The sequence below is a fragment of the Malaclemys terrapin genome, chromosome 4, assembly GCF_027887155.1.
Source record: "Malaclemys terrapin pileata isolate rMalTer1 chromosome 4, rMalTer1.hap1, whole genome shotgun sequence".
NCBI lineage: Eukaryota > Metazoa > Chordata > Testudines > Emydidae > Malaclemys > Malaclemys terrapin.
Window position 1 is genome coordinate 31,499,930 of NC_071508.1, and position 22,507 is coordinate 31,522,436.

The 22,507-nt window shown below is 47.9% G+C and overlaps 1 protein-coding gene across 1 annotated transcript; it reads left to right on the forward strand.

Annotated features, from left to right (window-relative positions):
* The first annotated feature begins 1,040 nt into the window (after positions 1-1,040).
* On the forward strand, positions 1,041-2,496 carry LOC128836082 (mas-related G-protein coupled receptor member H-like). The gene is given in 4 exon segments (XM_054026103.1): positions 1,041-1,049; positions 1,553-1,870; positions 1,938-2,011; positions 2,013-2,496. Coding segments are annotated over 4 exon segments (885 nt in total).
* The last annotated feature ends 20,011 nt before the right edge of the window (positions 2,497-22,507 follow it).

Sequence of the window (22,507 nt, forward strand, 5' to 3'; positions counted from 1 at the left end):
ATTGGTCCTGCTTTGAGCAGGTGGTTGGACTAGATGACCTCCTGAGGTCCCTTCCAACCATGATATTCTATGATTAGCAATACATGGATGTTCTCTTTCTCTCTTCCATTTTCCACCCCGTCTTTCTCCTATCATTCCCTTTCCATCTATGATTGACACCCACTCCCAATTTCTCTTTCCTTCACCACCCCTCTCTCCATCTCTCTCTGTGTTTAACGGTCTCTCTGCCTCTGCATCCAGGCTGGTCCCCACTTGTCAGCCTTTCTCCATTGTAGCCCATAGGATTACTTTGTTAGCTATTATATCCTACTAATCCAGCCAGCTGTATCAAATGTTTCTCTTTCTGAATTAATCCATTTTATTCTTATATTTTATCAGTATTAATTCCTATGAATTTAGGATGTGTTGAGGCATATGATATGTGTTTCCTAATAATTATACATACAAGAAGTTTTGCTGAAATGCAAGAAGCCTACCGGCCTGTGTCCGGTAAGATCCTCTAAATAGCTAAAAGTATAATCAGTTAAGAGTAAGTTAGCATAAAAGCTGGTAACTTTTGGCACAGATAGGAATGGTCCCTGAACTTTGGGGAACCAAAGGGGGAACTATACACAATACTGAACAGGTTTATCTGGTGTCTGCAACCAGTTGGTAACCGCAGGGTATACCACAAACCTGGAAGTCGCCAAGAGAGCCTAGGTTGGCAGTTTTTGGAGTGAGAGAATCCTTATTAATATATAGAGAGTAAGAGTCATAATCCACTAACCTATAGGATAAGAGTACCCATAAATTTCTTAGGGTACAGAAATAAGATTTGGGTATAGCAGGTTGGGCCTGAATTACATAGTGTCAGGATCCTATAAAATACCTTGTACAAAAGAGGCTTGTAGCTCTTTCTTTTATTTGTCCTCCTATATTCTATATTTTTATCTACCTATCACTCTATCTTTTATCATGCTATCAGCTCAGCTTGTGTAGTATAGTATAACTACTCAACATTCCTAACTATTGGGGAAGCCAGCACCATCGTGTTATCGGGCATGCCAGGAGTAAGGCTGGTCCTTCACCTCTTATTACCAGGCCCTGAAGGAAGGGTGTGAGTATGTTAAGTTAAGGTACTTGTAATAGGAATGTTACCACCAGGAGTTTTAGAATTATTTTACTGTTTTGCAGTTATAAGTTTCATAACATTTATTATTCTTTTGTTAATCTCAGTAAAGTTTTTGTCAGTTTGGTATTGTCTTCAGTGTAAGTGTTTTTGCCAAGCACCCTGAGAGTCCTCTCCCGGTATAGAACTCTGTAGTCTGAATTGGACAAGAACCTATAAATCTTATGGCTCGCCACTGATCACATCTGACCAGAACAACTAACCTATAAAATTCAGGTCAACACCATGTCTCTCTCTGTTCCTAGCATCTCCCAAGGCCATTATTGCTCTGGATATCTCAGTCATTGAGATCTGGTTGTACCAGGAAGGCCAGGATGATCAGTGAAACACAGTGCTGGGGGTGTCCGAAGCACTAATTCCCCTCTTTCTGCTCTCTGCTAACAGGTGTGTGTGAGAAACGGGGAGAAGGAGAGACTAGCATCCCTCAGCAGAAGTTTCATGATGACTGAGCCGAGCACAGCGTCTCTACCCCCAATAAAGCCCAGCCTGGAAAATGAAATCAAATATAATGAGACTGATTTCAAAACAGACCATTTAACTGCAGTGATCATTGCCAGTGTCACTCTGCTCCTCTGCCTGGTCAGGCTGGTGGGGAACGGGAACGTGCTCTGGTTCTTTTGCTTCCACATTAAGAGGAACCTCTTCACCGTCTACATCCTCAACCTGGCTGCTGCTGACTTTGGCTGCCTCCTCTGCTTGGCTGTTTGACATTATAAATTGTGAGTAAAATTTATTTTCTCTTAGGTTAGACTAATCTTACTCAATGAAGTCGCTTAACATGCTGGTTCTGTTCATGTACAGCACCAGCCTATACTTCCTGATGGCCATCAGCACTGAGCAGTGTGTCTATCTGCTTCCCCATCTGGTACTGATGCCACTGCCCAAAGCACTTGTCTGCCATTGTCTGTACCCTGCTCTTGGCTCTCTCCTGCCTGCTCACTGGACTGGAAGCTTTTGTTTGTGTTTTGAATTCCTCTGCAAATTGTATCATGATGCTCACTCCACTCTCTGTTACAAATTTCCTGATATTCGCTTCCATCATGGTTGTATCCAGTCTGACCCTGTTCATCAAGGGCCGAAGTAGCTCCCAGCAATGTCAGCCAGGGAAGCTCTACATTGTTATCCTGCTCACAGTCCTCTTCTTCCTCCTCTTTGCTGTTCCCCACAGTATTGTCACCTTCCTCCAGAATTTTGATTATGATTTAAATCTCATCACTACCACTTTCCTATTGGCCTCTCTCAACAGCAGCATCAACCCAGTTATTTACTTTTTTGTTGGGAGCTACAGCAGTCAGCAATTCAGGGGATTTGTCAAATTTGCACTCTAAAGGAATTTTGAACATAAGGCAGAAGGAAAGGGGGTCCTTCAGTGAAGACACAATGGTGATAGCCACTTAATACCCTATTATGGGCTGGAGGTTTCTCTAGAACAGAGGTTCTCAGCCCACGGGCCGCTTCCAGCCCAATTAGCATACAGCTGAGGCCCACATGACAGCCTCAGGATTGTGCAGGTAGTATACATATAGTGTATGTGTGGATACAGCCCACATAACACAGAGCGGCATATGTGGTCCCCAATGGTAAGTGGGTTGAGAACCACTGATCTAGAATGATCATAAAATCAAAGTAATTAGAGATGAGAAAGTTCCCATCATTCTATTCCCCTGTGCTCTGTGTATCTAGAGAGGACTGTCATAATCACTCAGGGTCTAATGCTGGTGCCGTTGAAATTGGAGGCAAAATTTCATTTGAATTTAATAGGAACAGGTTCGGGGCCATACAATTCATTGTTGTAATAAGGAATTCATAGAGAATGCAAAAGTCACTGGTAAGAGCTGTTTAGCATAGCGTGACACAGCTTCTGACATCACCCTAGTTAAAGCAAGTCTTGTCAGAGCGGAAGACTATTTGCCAGATAAGAGTATGAGTATTGTAACTCTCTTGTATTTTGTGAATGTGCCTTTGGCCAAAATCCAGAGACCTCAATTAGGAAAGCTATACACCACTATCCTGCTCACCGTCCTCTTCTTTCTCAACTTTGCCATTTCCCTTTGCCAGCTTCCTCCAGTATTTTAATTATTCTTTTCTCCATGCTGAGATATGTCACATGCTGGCCTCTGCACTTTGCACTTGACATTATTGAATTTCATCTTGTTGATTTCAGACCAATTCTCCATTTTGTCAGTCATTTTGAATTCTAATCCTGTCCTCCAAAGTGTCAGAATAATGTTGCTGAAGAAATGCCATGCGTCAGTGATTTATCGTTCTTTTAAACGTGCAGATTTGTCGTTTGCAGAGACTGAGTTACAATTCCATCTTGGGACTTTAATACTTTTCATAGGGAGGGAGAGCTACAGACCATTCCTTAGACATGGATGGTACAAATGGCTCAATCTTGCCATTTTCATTTACATCCATATTTTCAATCCATTAATTCATTCATTTTCAAAGATGCTGATTACTTACATCTCCCACTGCAATCAGTGGTAGCAGCGGGTGCTCACAATTTCTGAAATCATACTATTATGGGCAAAGAGATGTTGTTGATCTTAATACAGTTCAAGTAATCTTACATACGGTACAAAATGCTGTGGCCCAGATTCTCAGGTAGTGTCAATTGGAAAAGCTCCTTTGGCTTCAATGAAGTAGTCTGATTACACCAGCTGAGGATCTAGCCCCATACTTCACATTAAATATTCACCTTTTTAGCAGCCTCAACCCAGTTATTTACTTCCTAGTTGGGAGATCCAGGAAGTGGCGATTCAGGGGGTCCCTCCAGGTCACACTCCAGAGGATCTTGGTAAATCAGGCTGATCATAGAGAGGATGGAGACAGCACAGGGCAGAGCCCAGAGAGATGGCAACTTAGGCCTTGTCTTCACTTACCGGAGGGTCCGGCGGCACGCAATCTGTTCTGGGATCGATTTATCGCGCCTTAACCAGATGCGATAAAATCGATCCTGGATCGATCCCGGAAGTGCTCGCAGTCGGCGCCAGTACTCCAGCTCGCCAAGAGGAGTACGCGGCATCGACGGGGGAGCCTTCCTGCCGCATCTGGACCGCGGTAAGTTCGGACTAAGGTACTTCGAATTCAGCTACATTATTAACGTAGCTGAATTTGCGTACCTTAGTCCGAAGTGGGGATTTAGTGGGGACCAGGCCTTAAATCCTACAGCACCCATCCTGGGAGACCCAGTTCTGGGGATGGAGATTTCCCTAGATCCCAGAATCAAAGAACTTCAATATGAAAAAGGCCTTTTAGGCCACCTACTTGCAGCATAGTAGCCTATGTAGTTCCCTGTAGTACATCCCTCAAATGAAGATAATAATGTCCCAATGTAAATCACCCCAGCAAGCTCTATTGCAGCAAGACAGCCCCATGAAATGTCTAATATCCCAGTATCTTCTTCTCTGGACTCTCCTCTATATAAGTTTGGTTTTGGAAACAGAACCACTATTGAAGCTAGAAACAAAAACTAGTATGTGAGTTTAATCTAATCCACTAATAAACCCTGGCACCACACAGCCATGTATCACATCCCACATATTCTCCCAAAGATAGCATTGTACTTTGCTCTCTGTATCTAACAGATGTTTGAGATCAATAAACACAAGCAACATCTCTGGGCTGCCCTTGATCCTCATCCACACATTTGTAAAATGCTTCCCAATCTTTCTGGCTGCTATCCTTCTCTCGCAACACTTCCTCTGGGAGGTGGGGCCATGGGATAGGATGGCATCTAAATGGCAATGCTTTCTGTCTGCATCACGTTTACTCTCATGGGCAAATATCTTGGCAGTGCCATTCACCACCAGAGTTTTTCATAGAGCTACTTGAAATGTTTGTTTTTAATTTCAGGGGCAATGAGGGGGCAGGGCAAAAAATGTTCATTTTGTTTGCAATTTTTCCCCTTTTTTTTCAATTTTTCAGCAAAATAATTTCTACATGAAACAACATTTTAAGGACTTTCCTTTCTTCCCCCCTCCTTTTCTAGTGGTGGGGGGGAAAAGGGATTTTTTTTTTTTTTTAATTTAAGGTGAACAATAGAAGAAACCCTGAAAAACAAAGTTCTTTTTAGTTTGTTTCATTTAGGAAAATATCCTCCAAAAAAAATCTCAACAGAAATGTTGACTCCATCAAAAAAAAGCATTGGCCATGTACAATAATTTTATACAAACAATATTTTTTGCCAACTCTGGTACTCTGGAGAGAGGAAGGCCCTTCCTACAAGCAGAATGTGACCCTCAGTGAACCATGGAATTCAGTAAAGGCAAACTAGTACAGGCTGATGGAAATATAGTATTGGAGAGGGAGGCTTGGCTTGTGGCTAAGGGCCTTGCCTAGACTCAGATCTTTTTTCATTTCCTGGATCTATCACAGTCCTTGACAAAGTCACTTAGTTTCTTTGTACCTCAGTTTCCCCATCAGTAAAACTGAGAGATAATAATTAGGGTTACCATATTTAACAAATAAAAAAAGAGGACCCTCCACGGGGCCCTGGCCCCACCCATTTCCCACCCCCAGCCCTGCCCCAACTCCACCCCTTCCCCGCCTCAACCCCGCCCCCTCCTCCCTCCCACTCCCAGCCATGCGAAAAGGTCTGCCCGAGTGCTACCGGCTTCATGGTTTGCCGGGCAGCCTCCAGACCCTGCGCCCCTGGCCAGCGCAGCTGGAGCCCGGGAGGGGAAGCGCCCAGCCGGGGGTGCAGGGTCTGGAGGCTGCCCGGCAAACCATGAAGCCGATAGCGCTCGGGCTTCGGGCAGCCCCCATGCCTCCGGGCAGCCCCCATGCCTCTGGACCCTGCGCCCCCGGCCGGGCACTTCCCCTCCTGGGCTCCGGCGGTGCAGGGTCCGGAGGTATGGGGGCTGCCCAAAGCCTGTAGCACTCGGCTCTTAAACAGAGCCGAAGAGTCAGGGGAGGAGCAGAGCTGCCGTGGCCGGAGGCTCTGCTCCTCCCCTGACTCTTCAGCTTTGTTTAAGAGCCGAGCTGCCCGAGCACTACCGGCTTCGGGCAGCCCCCATGCCTCCGGACCCTGCGCCGCTGGAGCCAGGAGGGGAAGTGCCCGGCCGGCGGCTGGGGTCCGGAGGCAAGGGGGCTGCCTGAAGCCCATAGCGCTCGGGCAGCTTGGCTTTTAAACAGAGCTGAAGAGTCAGGGGAGGAGCAGAGCAGCCGTGGGAGGGGAAGTGCCCGGCCGGCATTTTCCTGGACATGTTCAGCTTTTTGGCAATTCCCCCCGGACGGGGGTTTGATTGCCGAAAAGCCGGACATGTCTGGGAAAAACCGGACGTATAGTAACCCTAATAATTCTTCCTTTGTTTTAGGAATGTGCATTGTCAGCCGTTTCCAAGGCAAAAATTGTGAGCAACTAAGGATAGAAACTAATGTTATACAGCTCTGAAAACGTGAGCTTTTCATTGATGTATGTGTCCCTGTTTCTAGCACTGGTGATTTATGAAATATTAGCCCTTAATGAACTTGTGACGGGTTGGATCACAGAAACCCCCTTGGGGCTGCCAACTCATGTGCCAAGACTACTTCTGCCCCTGCTTTCCCTGCCAGCTTGGGACTCCAGCACCCTGTCTTGTTGAGCCAGACACGCCAGCCTGCTCCAACAGAGACCCAGAGTCGGAACCACATGCCCCAAAGCTGCAGACTTAACTGAAAGCAACTTAAGAAGTGTTCCTGTCTTTAACACTCAGATGCCCAACTCCCAATGGGGTTCAAACCCCAAATAAATCCGTTTTACCCTGTATAAAGCTCATAAATTGTTCTCCCTCTATAACACTGATAGAGAGATGCACAGCTGTTTTCCCCGCCCCACACATACTCTGGATTAATTAATAAGTTAAAAAGTGATTTTATTAAATACAGAAAGTAGGATTTAAGTGGTTCCACGTACAGTACAGACCCGTTTATGCGCGGCTGTCGGGAGTCAAGTTGTCACGACCGCATGTTAATGGACTGCGGGTTAAGAGGGCCATGCTGAAATATCTTAAGATATCTATACTGTATATACATGTATAATTATCTAGGATTACATACGTATTCACAGCGTCCTAAATACTGCAGGCCTATCTGTTAACGGCGCTTTGCAAGAATATAAATTCAAATGTGTAATCTAATAAAAACATTATTACTACTACACAAGGGTGAAAGTAACTCAGGACACTTACCAGTGTGGGGTGGGGGCGGCTCTGGCCCCCAGAAGGGGTGGGGCATCAGGTGGAAGGGGCGGGGCTGGGGTCAGCATCCCACAGCCAGCTCTTCCAGGCACCTGATCCATGCCACCCGGGGTTCCAGTGATGATTTAAAGGGCCTGGGGCTCTGGACACCGCTGCTGCAGTAGCGGTGTCTGGAACCCCAGGCCCTTTTAAATTGCCGGCCCTGGGGCAGCTGCTTTAACAGCAGACAGAACAAAGTGAATTACAAAGCAAAATAAAATAAAACCCGCAAGTCTAAGCCTAGTACAGTAATAAAACTGAATTCAGATAAAATCTCACCCTCAGAGATGTTTCCATAAATTTCTTTCACAGACTGGGCGCCTTCCTAGTCTAGGCACAATCCTTTCCCCTGGTACAGCCCTTGTTCCAGCTCAGGTGGTAGCTAGGGGATTTCTCCCTCTTTGTTCTGTTCCATCCACTTATATATCTTTTGCATAAGGCGGGAATCCTTTGTCCCTCTCTAGGTTTCTACCCCTCCTTCTCAATGGAACAGCACCAGGTTAAAGATGGATTCCAGTTCAGGTGACATGATCACATGTCACTGTAAGACATCATTACCCACTTGCCAGCACACACATATGCAGGAAGATTTAAAGTAAAACAGAGCCATCTATAGTCAATTGTCCTGGTTAATGGGAGCCATCAAGATTCCAAACCACCATTAATGGCCCACACTTTGCATAACTACAATAGGACCTCAGAGTTATATTTCATATTTCTAATTTCAGATACAAGAGTGATACATTTATACAAATAGGATGACCACACTCAGTAAATTATAAACTTTGTAATGATACCTTACAAGAGACCTTTTGCATGAAGCATATTTTAGTTATATTATATTCACACTCACCAGCATACTTTCATAAAATCATATCGAGTGCGACATCACAGAACTTTCTCTATTTTCTTTTAACCTTTTGTAACCAGTTCCTGACACACAGGTTCTAAACACAATGCCTGATGGGGCAAAAACATTGTTGCGTGTGGTTCTGGGTACATGTCATCAGCCCCCCCCCGAAAACAACAGCAAAAAATCGTTTCTCGTCTTTTTTCCTGGGTTACCTGTGCAGACGACATATCACGGCAAGCATGGAGCCCACTCAGCTCACTGTCCCCGTACGTCTCCTGGGTGCTGCTGGCACATGCGGTACTGCAGTGCTACACAGCAGCAGCTCCTTGCCTTTGCAAGTTAGCAAAGATGGTTAGCAGCCGTATTGTACCGTCAGCTGCTGTCTCCTGGTTCCTCCTGGCCGGCCTCAGTGAGGTCGGTCGGGGGCTCCTGGGCAGACATGAGTGCTCCTGGCCAGCCTTGGTAAGGTCAGTCGGGGCATCTGGACCTAAATGGGAGTGACTCCAGATCATTCCCTTCTTTAAGTTTTGTCTAATGGAGATTCAGTCGTGCCTGGAATATCAGGCAAGCTTACCAAAGAACCAGAACGGCAAATGGCCGCTCCGGGTCAGAGCCCCAGACATCCCGCTTCCATGATGAGCTGCATGCCATTCTAGGGGGTGCCCCTACAACTACCCCCCCCTCTGTGCTTCCCTCCTCCCCCACCCCTCCCGGGCTACCTTGGCAGTTATCCCCCCATTTGTGTGATGTATTAATAAAGAATGCATGAATTTGAAACAACTTTATTGCCTCTGCAAGCGGAGATCAAAGGGGGAAGGGGAGGGTGGCTGGCTTACAGGGAAGTAGAGTGAACCACGGGGGTGGCTTTTCATCAAGGAGAAACAAACAGAACTTTCACACCGTAGCCTGGCCAGTCATGAAACTGGTTTTCAAAGCTTCTCTGATGTGCGGCGTGCCCTGCTGCGCTCTTCTAACTGCCCTGATGTCTGGCTGCACTTAATCATTTAGTCTTTTAGAACGGAGTTCTGATAGCACGGATTCGTCTCCCCATACAGCGATCAGATCCAGTACCTCCCGTTCGGTCCATGCTGGAGCTCTTTTGCGATTCTGGGACTCCAAGGTCACCTGTGCTGATCAGCTCACCACGGTGGCCAAACAGGAAATGAAATTCACAAGTTCATGGGGCTTTTCCTGTCTACCTGGTCAGTGCATCTGAGTTGAGAGTACTGTCCAGAGCGGTCACAATGGAGCACTCTGGGATAGCTCCTAGAGGCCAATACCATCAAATTGCATCCACAGTACCCCAAATTCAACCCAGCAGGGTCGATTTCAGCGCTAATCCCCTCGTCAGGGAGGAGTACAGAAATCGATTTTAAGAGCCTTTAAGTCAACAAAAATGGCTTTGTTGTGTGGATGGCTGCAGGGTTAAATCAATCTAAGGCTGCTAAATTCGACCTAAACTCGTAGTGTAGACCAGGGCTAAGAAACAATTTTTCAGTGTGTTTTTGTGACTATTTAGGGAATCTGTCTATGTACAGAATATGAATTCTGGTTAAGTTTATGCAATTGCTTATATTATTAAATGCCTCAGTCATGTCAACCATGGGCTAACAAGATCCTGACATGTATCACTTACTCTGGAAGAAGCTAAAGTACAAACAAAAGAAGTCATTAACCTTAACAACTGTGCTCTGAGCAAACAATAGGTATGCGAAGGAGGGTGCCTGTGCTGGAAAACCAATCCAACCAAGTTCAATTGGAGGGCAAGTGGAAAATCCCCAAAAAGAATAACAGAGGGACAGAGAAAAGAACAGGAGTACTTGTGGCACCTTAGAGACTAACAAATTTATTAGAGCATAAGCTTTTGTGGACTACAGCCCACTTCTTCGGATGCATACAGAGTGGAATAAATATTGAGGAGATATATATACACACATACAGAGAGCATAAACAGGTGGGAGTTGTCTTACCAACTCTGAGAGGCCAATTAAGTAAGAGGAAAAAAAAAAAAAACTTTTGAAGTGATAATCAAGATAGCCCAGTACAGACAGTTTGATAAGAAGTGTGAGGATACTTACAAGGGGAGATAGATTCAATGTTTGTAATGGCTCAGCCATTCCCAGTCCTTATTCAATCCTGAGTTGATTGTATCTAGTTTACATATCAATTCCAGCTCAGCAGTCTCTCGTTGGAGTCTGTTTTTGAAGTTTTTCTGTTGTAATATAGCCACCCGCAGGTCTGTCATTGAATGACCAGACAGGTTAAAGTGTTCTCCCACTGGTTTTTGAGTATTATGATTCCTGATGTCAGATTTTGTCCTCACCCACAACTATTTCACATTTGGGGACAATATATACCTTCAAGTCAGCGGCACTGCTATGGGTACCCGCATGGCCCCACAATATGCCAACATTTTTATGGCTGACTTAGAACAACGCTTCCTTAGCTCTCGTCCCCTAATGTTTTGTTCAGAGTTTTGAATATTTCAGAGTTACAAACAACTTCCATTCCCAAGGTGTTTGTAACTCTGAGGTTCTACTGGATATGCTTCCTAGCTGGGAAGCTACAGGAATCAGCGATTCAGGGGATCCTTCAAGGATGCTCTCCAGAGTGTCTTTTAAAATAAAGAAAATCCCATAGAGGAAGGACAGTCCTCCAGTGCAAACAATGGAGATGGTCACTTGGATCCTGTCACAGATTCACACGACTCGTGCTCTCTCCCTATGGTCCCTGGGAGGAACCCCCTTCAGTGTGACAGCCCTTCTTGGGGGTCCACTCTCTGTTGGGGATTAAGCCTTAGGTCCTTCCACCTCCTGGAACCATACCTCTGAGCATTCAGCACACCTGTCTCTCGCTGTGGGCCCCCTCAGGGAATCCACTCACTCTGGACCCCTGGGGCCTCCACACCCAGAGGAAATAATGCCACCCTGATCTCTAGACTGCAGGGACTCTCGGGGCATGTCTACACTTGCCATTTAAAGCGGAAAAATTCCCTTTTTTGCACAAAAACCGTGGGAGCATCTACACTTGCCAATGACTTTTAGGTGAAACTTAGAAGTTTCACCGCAAAAAGAAAACCACCTCCATGAGAGGTATACAGCTCTTACCAGTGATGCTTTTGTGGTGATGTGCAAGTGAAGACACTGTCTTCCGGTTTTATAGAGCTTTTAGCCTCTGCCAGATATCCCACAGTGCCTAGGTGACCACTCTGGCCAGCAGCTCTGCTGCTCTGATACCAGGTAAACAGACATCCACCCCCTCCCCGTGTAAAGCCCCGGGAACTTTGAAACTCCCCTTCTTCTTTTCTTGGCAAGTGCTCACTTATCTGGCCAGGTGACAATGCCTGCTCCAGGCATTGGAGCAATGCTGAGCTACTGGAGCTGATCAGTCAGTAGCGTAGCTGGAGAGGTGCAGGGGAAGCAACTGCTTCCCCTCAGCACATTTTTCAAAAGCCCCGTTAGGCGGGGTTACCATGGCGCCGGCAGCGGCGGTGGGGGGGAGGGGGCATGCTCCACTGCCACGCCCATCAGCTGTGTCTCGCAGGAGGGAGACAGCTGATCGCACGGCAGGCAGGGAGGGGAGGGTAAGAACTAAGCTCCAGCAAGCTGGGCTCAGTGGGAGGAGACGGAGGAGACGGCTTAGCATACCCGGGCCAATCAGCTATCTCCCCCAGTAGGAGGGAGACAGCTGATTGCCCAGCAGGGAGTGGAAGATAGATTAAGAACTGAGCTCCAGCAAGCTGGGCTCCTGCAGGCAGGCTATGCTGACTTCCCCCAGCATGCTGCATTGCATACCCTTCCTGCTGTGCTGGCTGTCTCCCAGCAGGAAGGAGACAGACAGCTAATTGGTGAGGCAGGCAGGGAGGGGGAAAGAACTGAGTTCCAGCAAGCTGGGCTCCTGGGGAGGAGGAGAGGCTGGGGCCTTGGGGAAGAAGGGGGTTGGTTGGGGCATGCCCCCCCCCCCATAGGGGGCATGCAGGGGCATCCACCCACCAGCCAACTGTGTATGGGGCTCATGAACCATCAGCTGTTTGGCCAGGGTGGGGGCAGTAGGGTAGCTAGGGGAGTGCTGTTTAGCTGGTTTTTGGCCACCAGCCAGTCAGTGAGGGGAACTGCTCCTGGAGCAGGGGCTGAGCTAAGAGACCCCACCGGTGAGGTGCAGCCCCACCTCCTGCTCCTTGTGGCACTGGCAGGTGTGCTTTCTCTGGCTCTGCAGCAGCAGCACCTAACCTCTCACCCAACTAAAGGCAGCCAGTAGCAGCAGCTGGTAAGTTTATTTCAAAGGGGGTCTTTCTTGTGGGGGTGGGGGGGGGGACTGGAAACCTCCCAGGTGGCTGAGAGAGCTGGTGGGATGGCTGTCTGCATGGTGGGGGGCAGGGGGCTCAGCCAGAGGCATCTCCAAAAACATCCCCTGCACCCCCGCAGCACAGAGAGACTGGGAGTACCAGCCCCTGCTGGGCAGCTGGACCAGGACAGGCATCGGGGGTGGGGGGCAGGCGTGTCTCCTGTGGGGTGGGGTGTCCCTGCTTGCCTTCCCTGCCCAGGCAGAGATGCCTGCCTCTCAGAGACAGTGGCCATGTAGTGTGCTTGGTTCCCCCTCCCTGGCATCTGGGTGACTGCCTCTTAGGGGGTGAGGGGTGGAAGGGAAGAGGCAGTGGGGAAGGGGTAGGGATGGGGGGGTAGGAGAGGAAAGCTATCAGGGGAAATCTTCATAGCAGTACAATCTCTGCCTTGGGGGTGTGGATGGAATTGTCTCCCAAGGGATGGCTGGTACTATCTGCTGTGCTCTCTGTAAGCTGAGGGGTGAAAACATTATATGTGTTTAGTCCATGTGCTCTGGCAAACAAGTCCAGGCACCATGTTGGGGGGCAGGGAGAGGTAGCCTGATTTTCCCTCTCCTATCAGGGGAAACCTGAATTGTCTCCTAAGGGAAGGGCTTGTCTTGTGATCATGTTGGGAGGAGGAAGGGGGGGGGGGTATTGCTGAGTTCCAGGGTTGAGTAATTATCTGGTGATGAGTTTCAGAGTAACAGCCGTGTTAGTCTGTATCCGCAAAAAGAAGAACAGGAGTACTTGTGGCACCTTAGAGACTAACAAATTTATTAGAGCATAAGCTTTCGTGGACTACAGCCCACTTCTTCGGATGCATATGCATCCGAAGAAGTGGGCTGTAGTCCACGAAAGCTTATGCTCTAATAAATTTGTTAGTCTCTAAGGTGCCACAAGTACTCCTGTTCTTCTTTTTATCTGGTGATGGTGGTCATTAAATTACTAGTGCCTTGCATGGTGTCAAGTATCAGGGGGTAGCCGTGTTAGTCTGTATCTACAAAAACAACAAGGAGTCTGGTGGCACCTTAAAGACTAACAGATTTATTAGGGCATAAGCTTTCGCGAGTAAAAACCTCACTTCTTCGGATGCATAGAAGAAGTGAGGTTTTTACTCACGAAAGCTTATGCCCAAATAAATCTGTTAGTCTTTAAGGTGCCACCAGATTCCTTGTTGTTTTTATTAAATTACTAATTGTCCTTCACTTGCTGTACACAATGGCTGGTGATGGTTGTTTAACATTTGGTCAAGTGCCTTGTTTCTTGGGAGTTGCCTTCTGTAACTTCTCTAATTTCATCCCGCTCTCCTGTGAGTACAAATTCTGGTTCTAAGGACCTGGTGCCTGGATCCCATATTGCCTTGCACTGGGATTGGGAATTAGTGCCCTGCAACTCCTCCTATTGTGACAGTGTAGATCCTGCTGTTAGTACAGCTATTTGCAGGTGCCCTTGTGTTTAGCTGAACCTTTGGACTCAGTTTAGTGGGGATGGACTCAGAGACTGAGATCTAAACTGACACTACTATCCTGCTGTGTGGATCCCAGTGTGCTTGTACTGTCAATTTTTGGCATGCACATGTGGCTATATTTATCTCATTGTGCTGGTGCTACTTCCTTGATGTGGTGATTGTGAAAATAGTGTCCTGGTGTGATGGTGGTCACTCTGTGCTGTTCATGTGAATCTTGCATTTTTGTATGCTGTGTTGGTGTAGCCTTGTTGTTCCCAGGAAATTAGAGCCACAAGGTGGGTGAGGTAATATCTTTTATTGGAGCAACTTTTGTTGGTGAGAGAGAGACAAGCTTTGGAGCTTTCACAGAGTTCTTTCTTCCTGAAGAAGAGTTCTGTGAAAGCTCAAAAGCTTGCCTCTCTCACCAACCGAAGCTGGTCCAATTAAAAAATTTTACCTCACCCACTTTGATATATATTACCCTCCCCCATATTACTTCACCATTTATCCTAACCTTTTGAGATTGTACCACATTTTTCTGACCTTGCCAATAAGTAGCGCAGTTGCAGAACGATCATTTAGGTGACTTAAACTTATAAAGTCCTACCTGAGCTCTACAATGGGTGAAGATAGATTGTCTGGGTTAGCTTTGCTCTCCATTGAAAGAGAATTGGCTACTGAAATAGATTATAATAAAGTAATAACTTTGCTAGAATGAAGCTTAGACGAAAGAGGCTGTTGTAGTTGCTTCATAGATTACTTATTTTGTATTTCAAAGCTAAGATCAAAACAATATGATAAACGTGTTTTTATTATGTTTTGATTTTATATACAATACTGTAAACTTTTTTATATTTTAAATGCAAAATAACACATGTACTTAAACAATAATCTTGTGTTTTTATTTTAAGTACAAAATAAATATGTATAAAATTTAAAAGTATGTAACTCATAATTTGATATGGCAGCGGGTGGCGCCTTTTTTTATGTGTTCGCTCCCCCTGATATAGAACCTGGCTACACCACTGTGATCAGTGTTTGGGGAGAGGAGGTTGTGTGGACCCAGGATGCCCTGTGATAACCCCACCTACTTCCCACTAGACCTATTGTAAAAATGGAGAGAGCTGCATTGTGGGATAGCTGCCTTCAGTGCGCTGCTCTTATAGGTGATGGAAGTGCTGCAAATGTAAACACACTCTGATGCCTGTGAAAGTAAGTAGGCCCATCTTTAAAAAAGGGAAGGAGGAGGATCCGGGGAACTACAGGCCAGTCAGCCTCACCTCAGTCCCTGGAAAAATCATGGAGCAGGTCCTCAAGGAATCAATTTTGAAGCACTTAGAGGAGAGGAAAGTGATCAGGAACAGTCAGCATGGATTCACCAAGGGCAAGTCATGCCTGACTAACCTAATTGCCTTCTATGAGGAGATAATTGGCTCTGTGGATGAGGGGAAAGAGTGGACGTGTTATTCCTTGACTTTAGCAAAGCCTTTGAGTATTCTTGCCAGCAAGTTAAAGAAGTATGGGCTGGATGAATGGACTATAAGGTGAATAGAAAGCTGGCTAGATCGTCAGCCTCAACGGGTAGTAATCAATGGCTCCATGTCTAGTTGGCAGCCAGTATCCAGCAGAGTGCCCCAAGGGTTGGTCCTGGGGCTGGTTTTGTTCAATATCTTCATTAATGATCTGGAGGATGGCGTGGACTGCACCCTCAGCAAGTTTGCAGATGACACTAAACTGGGAGGAGTGGTAGATACCCTGGAGAGTAGGGATAGGATACAGAGGGGCCTAGACAAATTAGAGGATTGGGCCAAAAGAAACCTGCCGAGGTTCAACAAGGACAAGTGCAGAGTCCTACACTTAAGATGGAAGAATCCCATGCACTGCTACAGACTAGGGACCAAATGGCTAGGCAGCAGTTCTACAGAAAAGGACCTAGGGGTTACAGTGGATGAGAAGCTGCATATGAGTCAACAGTGGGCCCTTGTTGCCAAGAAGGCTAACGGCATTTGGGGCTGTATAAGTAGGGACATTGCCAGCAGATTGAGGGACATGATCATTCCCCTCTCTTTGGCATTGGTGAGGCCTCATCTGGAGTACTGTGTCCAGTTTTAGGCCCCACATTACAAGATGGATGTGCAAAAATTAGAAAGAGTCCAGCGGAGGGCAACAAAAATGATTGGGGGCTGGAGCGCATGACTTATGAGGAGAGGCTGAGGGAACTGGGATTGTTTAGTCTGCAGAAGAGAAGAATGAGGGGGGATTGGATAGCTGCTTTCAACTACCTGAAAGGGAGTTCCAAAGAGGATGGATCTAGACTGTTCTCAGTGGTAGTAGATGACCGAACAAGGAGTAATGGTCTCAAGTTGCAGTGGGGGAGGTTTAGGTTGGATATTAGGAAAAACTTTTTTTCACTAGGAGGGTGGTGAAGCACTGGAATGGATTACCTAGGGAGGTAGTGGAATCTCCTTCCTTAGAGGTTTTTAAGGTCAGGCTTGACAAAGCCCTGGCTGGGATGATTTAGTTGGGGATTGGCAGCAACAAGGGCCGGGTTCTGTATCTAGGGGTTCCGTTTCAATAACGCAATGCAAAACCAGCTCGAGCCCCCACCTAGTGACCTGGGACAATTACATACCACCCCCTGGGTGCCTCTAAGAGGCAATACTTCCCCTCTCACAAGCACGGAGTCTGAGTGTGACAGAAAATGTTTAATAACATGAGGTAAACGACATCAGCATTAAATTGGAAAAACACCACAAACAGGATTCATGACACAAACCATGAGCAAAAAACCCACCCCAGCAAATTGGGCTGTCCTTTTCCTTTGGTTCTTGAATCCAGCAACCCAAAAATCACCCAGAGTCCCCAAAGTCCAACACCCCCAAAGTCTCTTGGGTCCAGCAACAACCCAGAGTCTCTGACCCTGGTCAGTGCAGCCCCAGAGTAAAAGGGGGGGGGGGCACGCAGGGTGTTAAGGGGCACCTTACGTGATCAGAGGCCGGCTGGCTGTCTCTCCGTGGGGTTCCGCCACAGCCTTCACCACAAGCCAGTCCACTTCCTGCGGTCCCACAAACTGCTCCGCTCTACAAGCTGCTCCGCTCCCCGACCTGTGACCTGTGAGCTGCGCCAGCCGTCCCCGCAAACAGCTCCGCTCACCATTCCTTGGGCTGCTCCAGCCGGCCCTGCAAGGCTCCGTGCCGCTCGCTGCTCCTCCAGTCGTCCCCACAAATTGCTCCGCCAGCTGTTTAGCAATATAGCGTCAGGCTCCCCCACTAGTTGACACAGCACTCAGTGATCTCATCTCTTAAGAACTTTAGCTCTTTTGTGATTTCAGCTCTTAGCAATTTCAGCTCATAACCCAAAGTGAATTCATCTCAGCAGCTTGTAACTAGACTCCTAATGGAATCAAAGTTAGCTCTGACATTCAACAGTGAAGAGAGGAGGTAGTGCAACTGGTGTGCCAAGCACTCAAAGGGGGCCCATACCATCAGGTATTTCACTTGGACCACAGCTATACCTGTCCCCATCCTCTCTTCATTCACTGAGTTTTGTAACCCATGCCCCTTGTCAAGCAAGTGCTACTTAGGTAATGGTGAAGGACTCACTCAGCCCTTCTGTCATACAACAGTTCCACTGGCCTTGATTCACAGAATCAGGGTAACAAAACTTTATTCTTCCTGCCCCAATAACAGAGAAAACTGGGGATCTCACACCAGCCAAAGTAACCACTTTGAGTTGCTGTTGTTTCATGCCTTGCGAGTGGGTGTGCCTATGCAAACGAGATCAGCCCCTGGAGTTCTTTTCCACACTCGCCATAATTCACCACCAGATGTCAGGGTAGAGCTCATCCTGACTCTGCTTACATCTTGTTTTCCCCATATCTTACCAGCAGACTTATGGAAGCCATCTGCAGAGCAGTGGTAAGCCTGCTATTCTTAATTGGTTTGCCCAAGAAAAGAGTTCTTGGCTGGAGGGACATCATGACCAGTTTTCCTTTTCACTTGTTTTGCACTACACCACACAAATATATTTTAATAGTTGTATGTCCCCTTGAAACATGCATAAAGGCTCTGAAGCACTCACTGATGGGGTGTCATACATTTGTGCTTTGTGCTTCAGTACAAATTTTTATCATGGAGTCTGCCTATGATACTGCAACCCCCTTCTTACGTGCTATTTCCTGGTTTTATACAGCTCAACCTGCCCCTTGGGCCTGACTCTCTTCCAGGTGCTGCCTGTCAAAGGGTTAATGGGCCCTTCCTCTCTCCTCAGGCCTTGTGTGGGGTAGGCACCCCCTCACGCAGCCACACACCCAGCCATCAAACATGTATTTATTTGCACTTTGAACCCATGTTTGTTAGCATGGCTGGCGCAGGGGTCCTGTTTCCCGATGACAACTACTGCATTGTTTGCTGCTCTGTGCAGCTCCTGCTGTTGGGGCGGCCAGTAAATGAGATTCTGCGAGCTGGTATTTTAAAGTGTCCCTCTGCCACCAGAACACAGAAATAGCAGAGCTTGGGCGCTCCCCGTTCCCAAGAGTTTGTGCCAGGGACTTTCAGGGTCCCCAGATTCCTCTGATTTGCTCTTACTCCCTTGCAGAGAATGGACACATGCATCAGAGTTTGGTGGGAAGAATTAAATCCCCAGCACTGAGGGGGAGTATGAGTAGCTTCATGCACCAGCACCCTTCTTCGTTAGCCATTGGGTGGCTGGAGTTCTACGCTGGCTTTCCAAACAAGTGTGACAATAACAGAGCAGAAATGAGAAACTGCAAGACAAGAAATGGCCATAGGGTGGCAGCACATCTTCAGGAACGACCTGCTCCATAGGTGCACACAGCCCAGAAGGCCCTGGCTCAGAGCATCTGTCTGTCTCTTTTCTCCAGCAGCAGCCAGCACCTATGGGATTGTCTACCCAGGACACTAACCAGCATTACTACACCAATATAACTCCCCATGTGGCTTTTTTCTCGGTTTGATTTATGTCCCTTCAGAAGGATATTTTTAAAACTAGATTCTTTTGCTGCTACAGGGGATGTGATTTCTGTGACCAATTCATAGAATATCACAGAATCCTAGAATATCAGGGTTGGAAGGGACCTCAGGAGGTCATCTAGTCCAACCCCCTGCTCAAAGCCAGACCAATCCCCAACTAAATCATCCCAGCCAGGGCTTTGTCAGGCCTGACAGTAAAAACCTCTAAGGAAAGAGATTCCACCACCTCCCTAGGTAACCCATTCCAGTGCTTCACTACCCTCCTAGTGAAAAAGTTTTTCCTAATAGCCAACCTAAACCTCCCCCACTACAACTTGAGACCATTACTCCTTGTTCTGTCATCTACTACCACTAAGAACAGTCTAGATCCATTCTCTTTGGAACCCCCTTTCAGGTAGCTGAAAGCAGCTATCAAATCCCCCCCCCCCTTCATTCTTCTCTTCTGCAGACTAAACAATCCCAGTTCCCTCAGCCTCTCCTCATAAGTCATGGGCTCCAGACCCCTAATCATTTTTGTTGCCCTCCAATGGACTCTTTCCAATTTTTCCACATCCTTCTTGTAGTGTGGGGCCCAAAACTGGACACAGGCCTCCAGATGAGGCCTCACCAATGCCGAAGAGAGGGAAATGATCATGTCCCTTGATCTGCTGGCAATGCTCCTACTTATACAGCCCCAAATGCTGTTAGCCTTCTTGGCAACAAGGGCACACTGACTCATATCCAGCTTCTTGTCCACTGTAACCCCTAGGTCCTTTTTTGCAGAACTGCTGCCTAGCCACTCAGTCCCTAGTCTGTAGCAGTGCATGGGATTCTTCCGTTCTAAGTGCAGGACTCTGCACTTGTCCTTATTGAACCTCATCAGATTTCTTTTGGCACAATCTGCTAATGAGTCTAGGTCCCTCTGTATCCTATCCCTACTCTCCAGGGTATCTACCACTCCTCCCAGTTTAGTTTCATCTGCAAACTTGCTGAGGGTGCAATCCATGCCATGCTCCAGATCATTAATGAAGATATTGAACAACCAGCCCCGGGACTGACCCCTGGGACATTCCAGCTGCCAACTAGACATGGAGCCATTGATCACTACCATGGGCGCCAGATGTGTAACTTTTGGTGGTGCCCAGAACAGGTCCAAGCAGAGCTGTCCCGTTTCTATGGATGGCTCTGAAAATATAAGCCCAAACATTGTTGGAGCGAGGCCCACGTTCCTGAATATTGGTGGAGCACGGGCACCACGGACCCAGGTAACTTGCTATCTATGATCACTACCCGTTGAGCCTGATGATCTAGCCAGCTTTCTATCCACCTTATAGTCCATTCATCCAGCCTATACTTCTTTAACTTGCCCGTAAGAATACTGTGGGAGACCGTATCAAAAGCTTTGCTAAAGTCAAGGAATAACACGTCCGCTACTTTCCCCTCATCCACAGACCCAGTTATCTCTCATAGAAGGCAATTAGGTTAGTCAGGCATGACTTGCCCTTGGTGAATCCATGCTGACTGTTCCTGATCACTTTCCTCTCCTCTAAGTGCTTCAAAATTGATTCCTTGAGGACCTGCTCCATGATTTTTCCAGGGACTGAGGTAAGGCTGACTGGCCTGTAGTTCCCCGGATCCTCCTCCTTCCCTTCTTTAAAGATGGGCATTACATTAGCCTTTTTCCAGTCATCCGGGACCTCACCCGATCGCCACGAGTTTTCAAAGATAATGGCCACTGGCTCCGCAATCACATCCGCCAACTCCTTTAGCACCCTTGGATGCAGCGTATCTGGCCCCATAAACTTGTGCTTGTCCAGCTTTTCTAAATAGTCCTCCACAGAGGGCTGGTCATCTCATGGCCATACTGTGCTGCCCAGTGCAGTAGTCTGGGAGCTGACCTTGTTTGTGAAGACAGAGGCAAAAAAAAGCATTGAGTACAATTATACCAGCAAAAGTCCCAGTGGTAAAAAAAAAAAAAAAAAAAATCCTAGGCTTGATATTTTTCTCCCTTCCTTTGAGGCCTAGCCTATAGTTAGGAGGGTTTGCCCATGCACTATACTGGCAAACCCTCCTAGTACAGATGCAGTCATAACAGCAAAAAAGGTTTTTGCTGCTATAACTTATTGCATTCAGGGAGTTGGTCAGAGCTATACCAGCAAAAGCCCTGTTCTGAAGTTAGCTAGTGTTGCCAACTTTCTAATCGCACAAAACTGAATATCCCTGACCTTCCCCCGCCCCTTTGAGGCCCCACCTGCTGCTCGCTCCATCCACCTCCCTCCGTTGCTCACTCTCCTCCACCCTCACTTACTTTCACGGGGCTGGGGCAGGGTACGGGGGTGTGGGTGAGTGAGGGCTCTGGCTGGGGGGGTGGGTTCTGGGGAGAAGCTGGGGATGAGGGGTTTGGGGTGTGGGGGAGAGTTCTGGGCAGGGGGTTGGGGTATAGGGTGGGGGGGGGTGAGGACTCCAGCTGGGGGTGTGGGATTGGGGGCTTGAGGTACGGGAGAGGGCTCAGGGCTGAGCCAGGGCGTTAGGCTGTGGGGGGGTTGCGGGATTCAGGCTCCGGGAGGGAGTTTGAGTGCAGGAGGGGACTCAGGGTTGGAGTAGGTGGTTGGGGCGCGGGATGAGGTGCGGGGTCCCGATGGCACTTACTGCAGCTCCCAGGAACCGGCCGCCAGCAAGGCTCCACATGCTCCTCTCGCATCTGCAGGTTGGGAGCCATGGAGCCAGCACTCAGGGTAGGGACAGCATGCGGAGCCTCCCTGACCACCCATGCGCCTAGGGTCCATAGGAACCCGGCAGCCACTTCCGGGGGCCGTGCAGAACTAGGGCAGGCAAGGAGCCTGCCTTAGCCCTAGGCCCCCCGCTGTGCCACTGACCAGACTTTTAAGGGCCCAGTTGGCAGTGCTGACTGGAGCTGCCAGAGTCCCTTTTCAACCAGGCATTCCGGTCAAAAAATGGATGCCTGGCAGCCCTAAAATTGGGTCTCCACTACAAGGGTTGACCAGTGTAGTTATACCAGCAAATCCTTTCTAGTGTAGACTAGGCCTCAGTGGAAGAGAAAAAAAATACAGAACCTAGGGGATTGGGATAGCAGGGGGGCTGTGGGTTGGGACTGAGGGGCAAGGGTAGAGCTGTGGGGGACAGCTTAAGGCTGGAATAGCAGGGTGCTGTGGGGAAGGGTAGAGGGGTACTGGCAGAGCTGGTGGGGGAGCTGTGGGTCAGCACGGAGGTGAGATGGGAAGCCCAGGGCTGGGATAGCTCAGTTCGCATGCAGTACAAAACAAAATTCCTGGAATCACCTTCCCAAGGTCAGAGCATCATATTTCCACCTCATTAAACTCACTAATTGCTCCTTCTAAGGAGAACAGACACGCGTGGCTCACCTGCACGCCAGGTACAAGGGGCACAGCTGCTGGGGGAGGGGTGCTTTACTGTAGGTGCAGGCCTGGGAGAGATGCTAGGGCAGCTATACAGAGAAATAAACCAGGATCCTCAGGGGCTCTGCTTCATGGCACATGGCTGCT